Source organism: Nyctereutes procyonoides, unplaced genomic scaffold, assembly GCF_905146905.1.
Source record: "Nyctereutes procyonoides isolate TBG_1078 unplaced genomic scaffold, NYPRO_anot_genome, whole genome shotgun sequence".
NCBI classification, from domain to species: Eukaryota; Metazoa; Chordata; class Mammalia; order Carnivora; family Canidae; genus Nyctereutes; species Nyctereutes procyonoides.
In genome coordinates, this window is record NW_026575136.1 from 35,383,985 (window position 1) to 35,396,074 (window position 12,090).

The following is a 12,090-nucleotide window of genomic DNA, read 5'->3' on the forward strand; positions in this document are numbered from 1 at the left end:
TCACTAATTCGGGGCAGATAAGAAATGCTGCAGCAGGAGCAAGTAAGCCCCACTGCACCCCTCCCAGCCCTGAGCACAAAACAATAGGCCATTCCCATACACTGGGTGCAAGGGACTCGTCCCCAGAGCACCTCTCCCTGCTGGCCCCTGTAATTCCTCAAGTGCCCCATATCTCAACTGCTCTTTCAAGTGATTACAATCCTCCCCATTCAGAAGTGCTCTTGTTGGAACAGAGGCACCTTTTCCGACTATGCTTGATGCCCCTGAGAAGGACCACACTCAGCTTCGGCAGCCGCTGGCACACAAAGTTGGGGATGCTGTTCCCTGTCTACCCCTGAAGGAATGGGGTACAGAACACCCTGAGGGAGTGAGGAGTTTGTGAAAGGAAAGAAGCCAGAGGGAGTATGCACAGGTGGAAACTCCCAAGGATTGTAGGATGATGAGCAACCCCAGTACCCCGGGCTCCCGGAGTCGCCATACTGACATTGTGGGTGGCATCCTGTTACCTAACTGCACACCCTGTACTGTGTGCAGTCAACGGTCTCTGCAGGAGCACTGGGTGGGTCAGTGACCTAGAGCCCAGACCCTACTGACCTAGCCCTTGGTTTAGATCCTGGACTCACAGTGCTGGGCCCACAGTTATTACTCTATCCCCTGTCCTGGTCTTGGAGGCTGTGGGTATCTGGGACATGGACGTTTATGTCTCTTAAGGCACAGTAATTGCAGCTCACAGCCTTTCAGGGAGTTCTTCTTCATGCTAATCCTGCCCAGTCCCTGGACTTCAGAAAGTGTGCAGTGAGGCATGTTTCCTGTCCGTCTGTATGTGGACAATGCTCACTGAGGCTTGCACTGGGCCAGGCTGGGGAGCCCTTGCCTTTCAGGAGGCAATCACTGTAGGGACTTCTGATCAAGATTCACTGAGTTCACTCTTGAACTCTCCCATCCACTCCAAATACCCCAATTACATGTGCTCTAAATTTTTAATTAAAAACACATAGGCTCAGGGGCATCCCAGGTGGCTCAGCGGTTTAGTACCGCCTTCAGCCCAGGGCATGATCTTGGAGACTCTGGATCAAGTCCCACATTGGGCTCCTGGCATGGAGCCTGCTTCTCCCTCTGCCTGTGTCCCTGCCTCTCTCTCTCTCTCTCTCTCTCTCTCTCTCTCTCTCTCTCTCCTTATCTCTCATGAATAAATAATAAAGTCTTAGAAAAAAAACACATAGACTCAGAAACATAATAAATATCCCTACTGAACAAAAACAGAACCAAACCTACAGAGGTGATCTGGGGCTGAAGCCGCTACTTTGCAGGACTTTGGGTCCGAAACAGGCCATGGCCTCTGGAAATGAGACTCCCACAGAGTCATAGGACCAATAGTGCCCTGCACAGAGAACAGCCAGGGCCACTGCCATTGCAGAAACCGAGGGACTGGTGGGTCTCCCTGCTGGTGACACATCCCAGCCTCACTGCACAGTTGGGGAACGCTAAGCCACCAGCTTAAAACCTGATCCTGGACCAGGGATCCTGAAGTGCCAGGTGGAGGCAACCTCAACAGTCCTAGGCAGAAATAATCATGAAGGAGAATAAAACAGCTGTCATTCATGTAGAGTCTGCAGGTGAAGATCCCAAAGAATATAAATTCACAGTAAGAAAGCCCACAAATTAACTGAGAAGCGAGTTTATATCCTCTGAAACGCAAATAGAACATGTTTAAAATGGATGCAAATGATGTATGTTTAAATTCAAGAGATTGGTGATTGCATGTAGAAGGCCCATATGAGCCAGGAACAGACAGATATGAAACACAACCAGTTGGAAGTCCTGAAAATGGAAATTAGTAATTGGAAAAACTCTATGGTTCAGGTAAATGCATAACTGGCCACAAAAAGGGACTAATGAGTAGTCTTCAGTTTGCTAAAGGATGCTGAGGATTGAGCAAGACGTGGAAATATGTCTGACACATCACAGTGAGGCCGAGAACACTGAGGAGTAAGAGAAAATCCAAAATCCCTTCGGGGAGGAGGGGCGCAGGCAGTCGGCAGCGATGATCCCTCTGCATGAGAGGTGCTGGTTGTAGATGCCCCGGCCCCCAGAGGGCCTCCCCATTCAGCTGCAGCAGCTGGTGTGCACTGTGCGGGCACAGAACTGGCGGTTGCGAGGCTGTGGATTATGGACAAGGAAGGAGGGCCTCATGCAGGACGATGAGCAAATCCACTGGTGGGTTTTCAGGAAACCCTGGAGACTCTTGAGATTGCTGGGAGGGAATGAAATCAGCCCAAATTTGTATTTACACTTCCCTTGTTCATGTCACAGCTGAAATGGTCTTATCCGTGGACAGGTTTTGCTTTTTTTCCATGCGGTGTTGAGATAGTAGTGGCGTCAGTGAAAGTCCCAGTATCCTTCAGATCTGTGCCTGTAATCGCTCCCTCAGTGTTGGCTGGGGTCTTATTCTGTGACAGGCACGCGGGGATATGGAGATAAGGGAGGCAAAGGTCCTGGCCCTTATACAACTTATGTCCAAGCAAGTCAGATCATTATTAAGTGAACACAGAACAGAGTAGGAGATCATGAGAAAATATAGAGCCGGTTGTACTGGGTCAAAATGCATGTCCACCTGGAACCTCCAAATGGGACCTTATTTGCAAGTGGGGTCTTTGCAGATGTAATCAGTTAAAATGGGGTCCTACTGGAGTGGGGTGGACCCTAGAGCCACTGCCAGTGTCCCTCTGAGAAGAGAGAGCACAGAGACACACCCAGATGGAGGCGGGTGGAGCTGGGGTGCAGATCAGAGCCTTGCAGCTGTGAGTCGGGACACCCCCCCAGGATGGGGAGCTGGGCCCCCAGGTTGGAGAGCTGGGGTTCCCCCAGGATGGTGAACCAGGCCCCCCGATGGTGACCAGGGCCCAGGATGGGGAGCCAAGGTCTCCCCAGGATGGTGAACCGGGCCCCCCAGGATGATGAGCTGAGCCCCCAGGATGGTGAACTGGGCTCCCCAGGATGGCAGCTAGCCCCACTCTCTCACAGCTCACTCGCTCCTGGAGAAAAGGCAAGGAAGGCCTCCCCTAGAGCCCTCTGAGGGAGTGTGGTCCTAACTTCCCACTGCAGAGCTGTGAGAGGATCTGCTCTGCGGCTCTGAGCCACCCCGTCAGTGGCACTTGTTCCAGTAGCCCTAGGGAACTAATATACAGGACGGAGAAACTCCTGCCAGCTCCTCAGGGCTCCCCTTGTTCCTGAACTTTCATTTTTTTTTTTTGAAATAAATTTTATTTTTTTATTTTTTAAATAAATTTATTTTTTATTGGTGTTCAATTTGCCAACATACAGAATAACACCCAGTGCTCATCCCGTCAAGTGCCCCCCTCAGTGCCCGTCACCCATTCACCCCCACCCCCCGCCCTCCTCCCCTTCCACCACCCCTAGTTCGTTTCCCAGAGTTAGGAGTCTTTATGTTCTGTCTCCCTTTCTGATATTTCCCACACATTTCTTCTCCCTTCCCTTATATTCCCTTTCACTATTATTCATATTCCCCAAATGAATGAGAACATACACTGTTTGTCCTTCTCCAATTGACTTACTTCACTCAGCATAATACCCTCCAGTTCCATCCACGTTGAAGCAAATGGTGGGTATTTGTCGTTTCTAATGGCTGAGGAATATTCCATTGTATACATAAACCACATCTTCTTTATCCATTCATCTTTCGATGGACACCGAGGCTCCTTCCACAGTTTGGCTATTGTGGACATGGCTGCTAGAAACATCGGGGTGCAGGTGTCCCGGCGTTTCATTGCATCTGAATCTTTGGGGTAAATCCCCAGCAGTGCAATTGCTGGGTCATAGGGCAGGTCTATTTTTAACTCTTTGAGGAACCTCCACACAGTTTTCCAGAGTGGCTGCACCAGTTCACATTCCCACCAACAGTGTAAGAGGGTTCCCTTTTCTCCACATCCTCTTCAACATTTGTTGTTTCCTGCCTTGTTAATTTTCCCCATTCTCACTGGTGTGAGGTGGTATCTCATTGTGGTTTTGATTTGTATTTCCCTGATGGCAAGTGATGCAGAGCATTTTCTCATGTGCATGTTGGCCATGTCTATGTCTTCCTCTGTGCGATTTCACCATACTCAAAGATAAACTCAAAATGGATGAAAGATCTAAATGTGAGACAAGATTCCATCAAAATCCTACAGGAGAACACAGGCAACACCCTTTTTGAACTCAGCCACAGTAACTTCTTGCAAGATACATCCATGAAGGCAAAGGAAACAAAAGCAAAAATGAACTATTGGGACTTCATCAAGATAAGAAGCTTCTGCACAGCAAAGGATACAGTCAACAAAACTCAAAGACAACCTACAGAATGGGAGAAGATATTTGCAAATGACGTATCAGATAAAGGGCTAGTTTCCAAGATCTATAAAGAACTTATTAAACTCAACACCAAAGAAACAAACAATCTAATCATGAAATGGGCAAAAGACCTGAACTTTCATTTGTCGTACTTCGTGTTGGACACCACAGGCCGCCTGCAGACGCCTGACGCGTTCGGGGGGCCAGGCCTGGAACCTGCGCGCTGCCCTGGGCTCCGGTCCTGAAGACGAGGGAAGCCTGTGCTTTGAAGTCAAAGCAAGTTCTCTGTGAGCTCCAGGCTGACATTCAGGAGTATGGAGACGACTAGAGGTTTCTGGACAAACTGCCCAGCAACTCCCGACACCCCGAGCACCTCGCTCACTCTCCCTGGTCAGCCCCATTTCTGGGCCTGGTCTGGGTCTCCCTCCCCGCCCCCTGCCCCGGGCCTTCCGGGTGCTTCTCTGTTCAGCTGCCGCCAGCACCCCGATTTCTGTCGTGCCCTGAGATCCGTCAGTCACCCTGCAGGTGCTTCCATTCACCCTGTTAACCCTCATAGAAAAGTCGGTCAGAAAAAAAATAAAAAAATAAAAAATAAAAAAAAAAAGAAAAGTCGGTCAGGTGAGCTTCAACGGGAGAACCCTGGCCCCCATCTACGCACAGCCCGGAGGCCAGGAGACACAAAGTTGGCCTGGGAGCGGGGGACAGGACCACTGATGCTTTGGGACCTGCTCCCCCAGACTGAAGGCCGAACTCAGTCTGGGTGCAGAACCAGGGGGAGTCTGGCCTCTGAGGAGCCCCCATCCAGCTCCTGCCATGATGCTGCTGTTGGGGCTGGTGCCCCTCAGATGTGACCTGGGGTACCTGCACACCGTGGGAGGCAGTAGGGCCTCTCCCCCCTCCCCTCCCACCTCTGCTCCCAGCCTGCCTGGGCCCTGCTTGCAGGTGCTGGGAGCTGGCACCCTGCCAGGGGTCAGCAGGCTGCGAAAGTACCGCGGAGCAGGACCCTCTGTGCGGGTGTTTGGGCCGGGACCGCCCGACTGTGGGGAATACAATGGGCCCCAAGAGTCCCTTCTGTCGCAGGCGGACAATGCCTGCTTTCTCCTTCCCTGAGGCCCACGTGGGGTGCAGACCAGAGGGAGGGAGAGAACCTTGCAGTCCCCAACAGCTCAATCATGGGACCAGCGGTCTCAGGCCCAGGATGGAGCACTGTGTGCAGAGCCCAGGGCAGAGGAGGGTCCGATGCCGTGCAGGACCTCGGGCCTGGGCCTCCGGAGGGCATACGGGTGGGCCTGTGCCGCCTGCACCCCGTGACCACACCCAGCTCCTCCTCCATCCCCTGGCTTCTGGCCGTCTCTGCTGGAGAAACTGACGGCTTTGGGACTTTCCGGAGAGTTCTGCTCCTTGCAAGCCTCTCCTTCACCCAGGCTCCCTGTGAAAGCCACGCCCCAGGCTTGCTCCTTCTTCCAGACTCCTTGCCAGAGCTCGTTAATCTCTACAGAATCACCCGGTTCAGTTGAGCACCTGCAGGGGAATTAACAAGACTCCGGAAAAGCCTGGGTTTGGGTTTGGGATTTTATTTTGAACCCTGTCATGGTGAGATAAAGTAGGCGAATCCTAACAAATTCATCTAAGCAGCCACCGGGCAGAGCAAGTGCTGTAGGACTGTGACACAGGCCTCCCCAGGAGACTAGGTGAGTAGAATTCTCGGTGTGCACGTCCAACCTGGCCTTGAAATTTCTTACAGGCCAAAAAGGGTTTGGTGGATGGGGGGGAAGCTGGGGCACCAGCCTGGGGCAGGAGGGCAGTAGGGAGGCTCTGAGGAGGTGGCGCTGGATTGGGACTGGGGGGTGCTTTACATCACAGACCTGGGCATGACATCGATAAATCTTAAGAGGTAAAGTGTTTAAAAATAAGATTTAGCACAGGGACACTTGGGAGTTTGTTCCAGATCAAAGAACGACCAGCTGGAGTTAGCAGAAGCCTGTGGAGAGAGCAAGGTTTCCTCTGCCCCCCCCCCCCCAGCCTGGGGTTGGGCAACCTGCTTCCCTGAGAAAACAGGTTCTGCCTCCATGACCCCACGCTTCACCTTCCTGTTCCCTGACAACCTTCTAAATCTGCAGGATTCTGTTGGGTGATTAGTTCAAGATCAAGTGTGACTATAACACATGGAGACAAACAGGAAGGAAAAGGGACATGAAGGACTCTGGAGCGGGGCAGACATGCCGCCCGGGGTCCCACCCCGGATCCAAGGGCTGGTGCGCAGAGTGAGTGCCCGTGGGCCTGATGGCAAAGGACAACAGTGCTCCGTCCCTGCATCCGTCTGCCATGCAGGGATGGGGGAATGCGGAGTGACGTGTGTGCAAGCTCCTGCTCGCACATGGCCGGGGAGCAGTCTTTCTGGAAGCTCAGTCCTCAGCCTGAGAAGGGAGGTGGTTCCCACTGAGACTGGAAAGATCCTGGGTCCTTGCAGTCACCCTTTACCTTCTTTGCCCGTGGCGCCCTCTTCTTCTCCAAATTCCTCCTTTTATTTTTCATCAGAGAGGAGCATCCAGCAAGTTTTCATGAAAATTCAATGAATGAATAATAAAAGTTCAAGTATTAATTTAGGTGTATCAGCTGTGAAAAAAATAGCCTACTCCACTTCAAAGGGCTTTTCGCGGGTGCCCAGAGCTCCATCTTCCTGCCACTGTGGGTCAGAGGACTCATTTCCTCAGAATTTATTTGTAACCTTTGGCTTCTGGCTCTGCAGCCACAGAGCTGAGCTGGATCCAGCGCACTCCTACCAGAACGCAAGGCAAAGGGATCCGGCTCAGGGAGGCCCACTGGCACCATCTACTGGGCCAGCTGCTTCATCTGTTCCTGAAGGAGCACGGCTCCTTTTATCGTATTTTATTTTATTTTATTTTAATAAATTAATTTTTATTGGTGTTCAATTTGCCAACATACAGAATAACACCCAGTGCTCATCCCGTCAAGTGCCCCCCTCAGTGCCCGTCACCCATTCACCCCCACCCCCCGCCCTCCTCCCCCTCCACCACCCCTAGTTCGTTTCCCAGAGTTAGGAGTCTTTATGTTCTGTCTCCCTTTCTGACATTTCCCACACATTTCTTCTCCCTTCCTTTATATTCCCCTTCACTATTATTCATATTCCCCAAATGAATGAGAACATACACTGTTTGTCCTTCTCCAATTGACTTACTTCACTCAGCATAATACCCTCCAGTTCCATCCACGTTGAAGCAAATGGTGGGTATTTGTCATTTCTAATGGCTCAGTAATATTCGTATTTTAACCTGCTGCTTCACTTCCTCTGTGGACAGGGCTTCGATGTATGACTGCTATTTTTGTACCAACTGCATTGCGCTAGAACTCACAGGCCATACGGTTCACCCATTTCAAGTGTGCACTTCTAACGCCTTTTAGGATATCAAACTGTGTGGCCACTGCCACAATTTCAGAACATTCCAGAAAGAACCCCCTGCCCACCAGCACTCACTCCTCCCAGCAGCCCTAGGCAACCAGCAAGGCGCTCTCCGTCTCAGGATTTGCCTCTTTTGGACACTTCACATCCACGGACTAGTGCATCTGTGGTATCTTATGTCCGGTTTCCTTCACTCCGTGCGGTGTGTTAAAGGTTCTTTGGTGTCGTGCATGTGTCACTCTTTTGTCAGTTTTCATGGCTGAGCAACATTCCCTCGCATGCAGACACCACATCTTGTTTATGCACTCCTCCATGGGCGCTCACTTGCACGAGCTCTACCTCTTGGCTGCCACGAAGAACTCTGCCCCAGGTCATCCTGGACAAGTTCCTGTATGGCCCACGTGTCGTCACTTCTCTTGAGCGTGTACCTAGGAGTCGAACTGCAGGGTCATACGGTGACTGTGTGTAAGCATTCGAGGGCCTGGCAGCCTGGCTTCCACAGCAGTGCCTCAGTTTACATCCTCCCCATCGGTGCAGGAAGGGGGCACTCCCTTCACATCCCCACCTATGCTTGTTCTTATCTCACTTCTTGATTTTAACTGACGCTGGCTCATGGGTGTGAAGTGATTTTCACTCCCTGATGCCTAATGATGTTGAGCATCTTTTCATGTGCTTATTGGCCGTTGGTATATTTTCTTTGGAGAAATGTCTGTTCAAATCCTTTGCCCATTTTTAAACTGGGGTAGTGTGTATTTTATTAGGGAGCTGCAGTTTCTTGTGCTGTCGACACAAGTCCTCACCTTGACCCTGCTCATGCCCAGAACCAGAGGCCAAGAGGAAATCGTCTGAAATGGTTCTGTTGTAAAAATGTGCAAAAAACCCAGAAGGAAGAGCTGGGTGGGAAGAAGAAAATTAGTGTAGCTCTGACCTTGCTCGGCCTACCCTCATCTGGACCTAATTTTTCTGCTCTGGGCCCAGCCTGGAGCCTACTGTGGGGATGGAGGGATGGCTGGGAAGTGGCCAAAGGGGAGGGCAGAGGGGGGAGGCTGGGGTCTCAGGCACATCCCATGTTTACAGGCAAAGTAAGGAAGGGCCGCTCATAGACAGAAGCAGAGGGGCCAGAAGGATTTGCAGGAAGACCAGAGAGATGGGCTGAGGTTCCTAGGCAGAGAGAGTGGCTAACAGTATCTAAGTGATTGCTAGGGCCTCTGTGTCATTTATCACAGCATGGCTTATGAGTTTCTTTTGAACATCCTCTACCTTCAGGAGCGGACGGGAGAAACCCACAATACCACACAGGATTGTAGAGAGTCCTTAATATATATATATATATATATATATATATATATATATATACATTTTTTTAAGATTTATTTATTTGAAAGAGAAAGAGAAAGAAAAAAACCGGGGCCAGGCACAACGGAGGGAGAGGGAGAGATAACCTTGAAGCAGACACCTTGCTGAGCACACAGCAAGCCATGGGGCTCGATCCCAGGACCCAGAGATCACGATCGGAGCTGAAATCAACAGTTGGCCACTTAACCGATTTAGCCACCCAGGTGCCCCCAAATATTTTTTTCCTAATAAACTGGTTGATCATACAAAAAAAGTTTTATTTTGTTTTGAACTGCTTCACACTAATCTCTCTTATTGCCCTTACCACCTAGGGTATAGAGTGCAGACTTCTCTTCTCAGAAAGAGAGCCAATAGGAAAGATTGCATGGCAGGGAAAACCTAAAAGAGAAACTTGGTGCTAAAAGACAAACTTGTTTACTTGATTCCTGTCTTATTGAAATTATTTTTAAGATTTTATTTATGTATTCATGAGAGAGGCAGAGACACAGGCAGAGGGAGAAGCAGGCTCCCTGCAGGGAGCCCGACATGGGACTTGATCCCAGGACCCCGGGCTCCCACCCTGAGCTGAAGGCAGATGCTCAACCACTCAGCCCCCCAGGCATCCCTTATTGAAATTCTTGAGCATTGAAAATGAAGCATTTTGGTGGAGACATAGCAAAAAATATATTTCCTGTTCTACTACTTTTGTTATTTTAGTCCAAATGGCTGGAAGCAGCTGTGTCAGATAAAGTAAGCTTTCTTGAAGTATTTGGAAGGTTAGAAGTCCCAAATCTGGTGTTTATTTTTGCTGTCTCTCCCCTGTGGCCCACTCCAGGCATCCTCTCTTCTTGCCTCCCTGCTGCTGCTCGAGGGAGGCATGTTCTCTCCATCCTCACCACCTGCCGGGCTGTTGGAGAAGGTCTTCCAGTACATTGATCTCCACCAGGATGAGTTCGTACAGGTAGGAGAAATGGTACACGCAAAATGCTTGCATGACAGACCCTTTGGGTATCTGGGTAAACGAAGCCTTATTTGCGGGGAGGTGTGGATTTCTTTTTTTATTTTCTTTTCTTTCTTTTTTTTTTGCCTGAAAACTTAAGTCCATTTAAAATGCCTGTGGCTCCTCAGTGAGTTAAACGAGTAAATATTTGTCAGATTGAGGGAAGAGATCCTCTGCAGCCTTTCCTCCTAGAGAAGGCCTTCCTAGCATGTTGGTCAGACTGTCTGAGCAGTGATGATGCCCGAGGAGCCCACACTGGCCCTGGACCGTCCTCAGAATGCCCATTCCCCCTCTAGAGGGGCCTTTGCTGAGGTCCCTTCCTGCAAGGCCTGCTGAGACACCGCCCACCCCCAGGACACCCTCCCAGAGCCATTCCACCTGCCTACAGCCCGCTTCACGTCCAGAGTTCTGCCAAGTTCAATGTCAACGCTGTTAGGTAGCCCTTGCACAACACACACTTTGTCTCCTCCCTTGTAATCCTCTAACTCACTACATGGCAAACTGCACATGGTGTGGGTGCACATCTTGGGGGGGAAGAGCTGGAGCCTGAGGGCGAAGACCAAGTGGAGAGGGAGGCTGGGAGCTGAGGGATGGGGGCAGGGAAGGACTGTAGCCACCGCCAGCCTGCAAGTCCCCTTCTCCTCCGCTGACCCTCTTGTCCCCGGGCACATGGTATGTCCACTGCAGCCCGGGGACTGTGTGACATGTCACGGAGTTTTGGACCCTGAGCCCCCATGCCCTGTGTGGCACACAGTTGGTGCTCAGTCTGTGCATACTGGATCAATCAGCCCCTTCTGGCAATATTCATGTGCGGACCACTGAGAAGAGTTCATGTCTCGTGCTTTCACACAGAGCTGAATGGCCAGGCCGCTGGTCCTACACTTGACCTTCACGGGATCTTTCCTGAAACTCTTGGGCATATTTACTTGACATAATGCCTCCTGGGTTCTTGAAGCCCATGTGGGGACTCCACCTGTAGGTTGGAATTAGCAGTGGAGAGGGACAGTGTGCGGTGGAGATGTATGAATTTAGGTCTTTGAGCCAAAACTCTTCTTTCTGCAACTTCCTCACATGTATCCAATCTGTTACCTTTAGGGATTCCTTGACAGCATCTGCTCTGTAAATTCCAGCTTAAGAGTCTAAAAATCAGTACTCCTTAAGGTTAAATTCATTTCTTCATAATAAAAACAAAAGTGCTACACCCAGCAAAGAGATCAAACTAAAATAAATTGGGGAATCCAAGATCAGTCACCCAAAGTATGTGTGGTTTTTGTTTTTTTTTTTAATATTTATTTATTTATTATTTATGATAGACATAGAGAGAGAGAGAGAGAGAGAGAGAGAGAGAGAGAGGCAGAGACACAGGCAGAGGGAGAAGCAGGCTCCATGCACCGGGAGCCTGATGCGGGACTTGATCCCGGGACTCCAGGATGGTGCCCTGGGCCAAAGGCAGGCACTAAACCGCTGAGCCACCCAGGGATCCCCAGTATATGTGGTTTTTAATAAAAATGGTGGCTATCCCAATATGAACAACTCAAGCAACAATAGTGGAATGTGATTGATGATTATTAATCTCCAATATTAGTTGGTGTTTATTGAGTGCCCAGTAGGGGCCAGGCATTGAGCTAAGTCTTATGCACATTGTCTAATCCTCGTGGAAAGGAATGCTTGTTTTCTTCGATGGTTCCCCTCACTTTAGTGGCCAGATGTGTGTGTTTCCCACACATCAAGCAACTGTCTAGTTCTCTGGACACCAAAGGGGCACCCCACAGTGCAACTCCCTCTGACACCCCCTGCCTGGTGTGAGCATCACCCTCCTACCCTCAGCGCCAGTGGGGGATGCCAAGTCACACGTAGGTAGGGAAGCCCCTGGTTACTTACATATTCCAAATTGGGGCTCCCACGAACCCACTCAGGGCCTGTCATTTGCTACAGCAGCTCCAGAACTCAGGAAAACAATTATGTTTGGAGTTTGTTATGTAATTAA

The 12,090-nt window shown here is 50.3% G+C and overlaps 1 protein-coding gene across 1 annotated transcript in view; it reads left to right on the forward strand.

The window, feature by feature from the left end:
* The first annotated feature begins 5,753 nt into the window (after positions 1-5,753).
* LOC129495407 (beta-Ala-His dipeptidase) overlaps positions 5,754-12,090 on the forward strand; it is a 30,261-nt gene continuing 23,924 nt past the window's right edge. The window contains exons 1-2 of the mRNA XM_055302877.1: positions 5,754-6,038; positions 9,939-10,064. Coding sequence (XP_055158852.1) covers positions 9,981-10,064 — 84 coding nt within the window. The 5' untranslated portion in view covers positions 5,754-6,038; positions 9,939-9,980. The remainder of the gene's footprint in view (positions 6,039-9,938; positions 10,065-12,090) is intronic.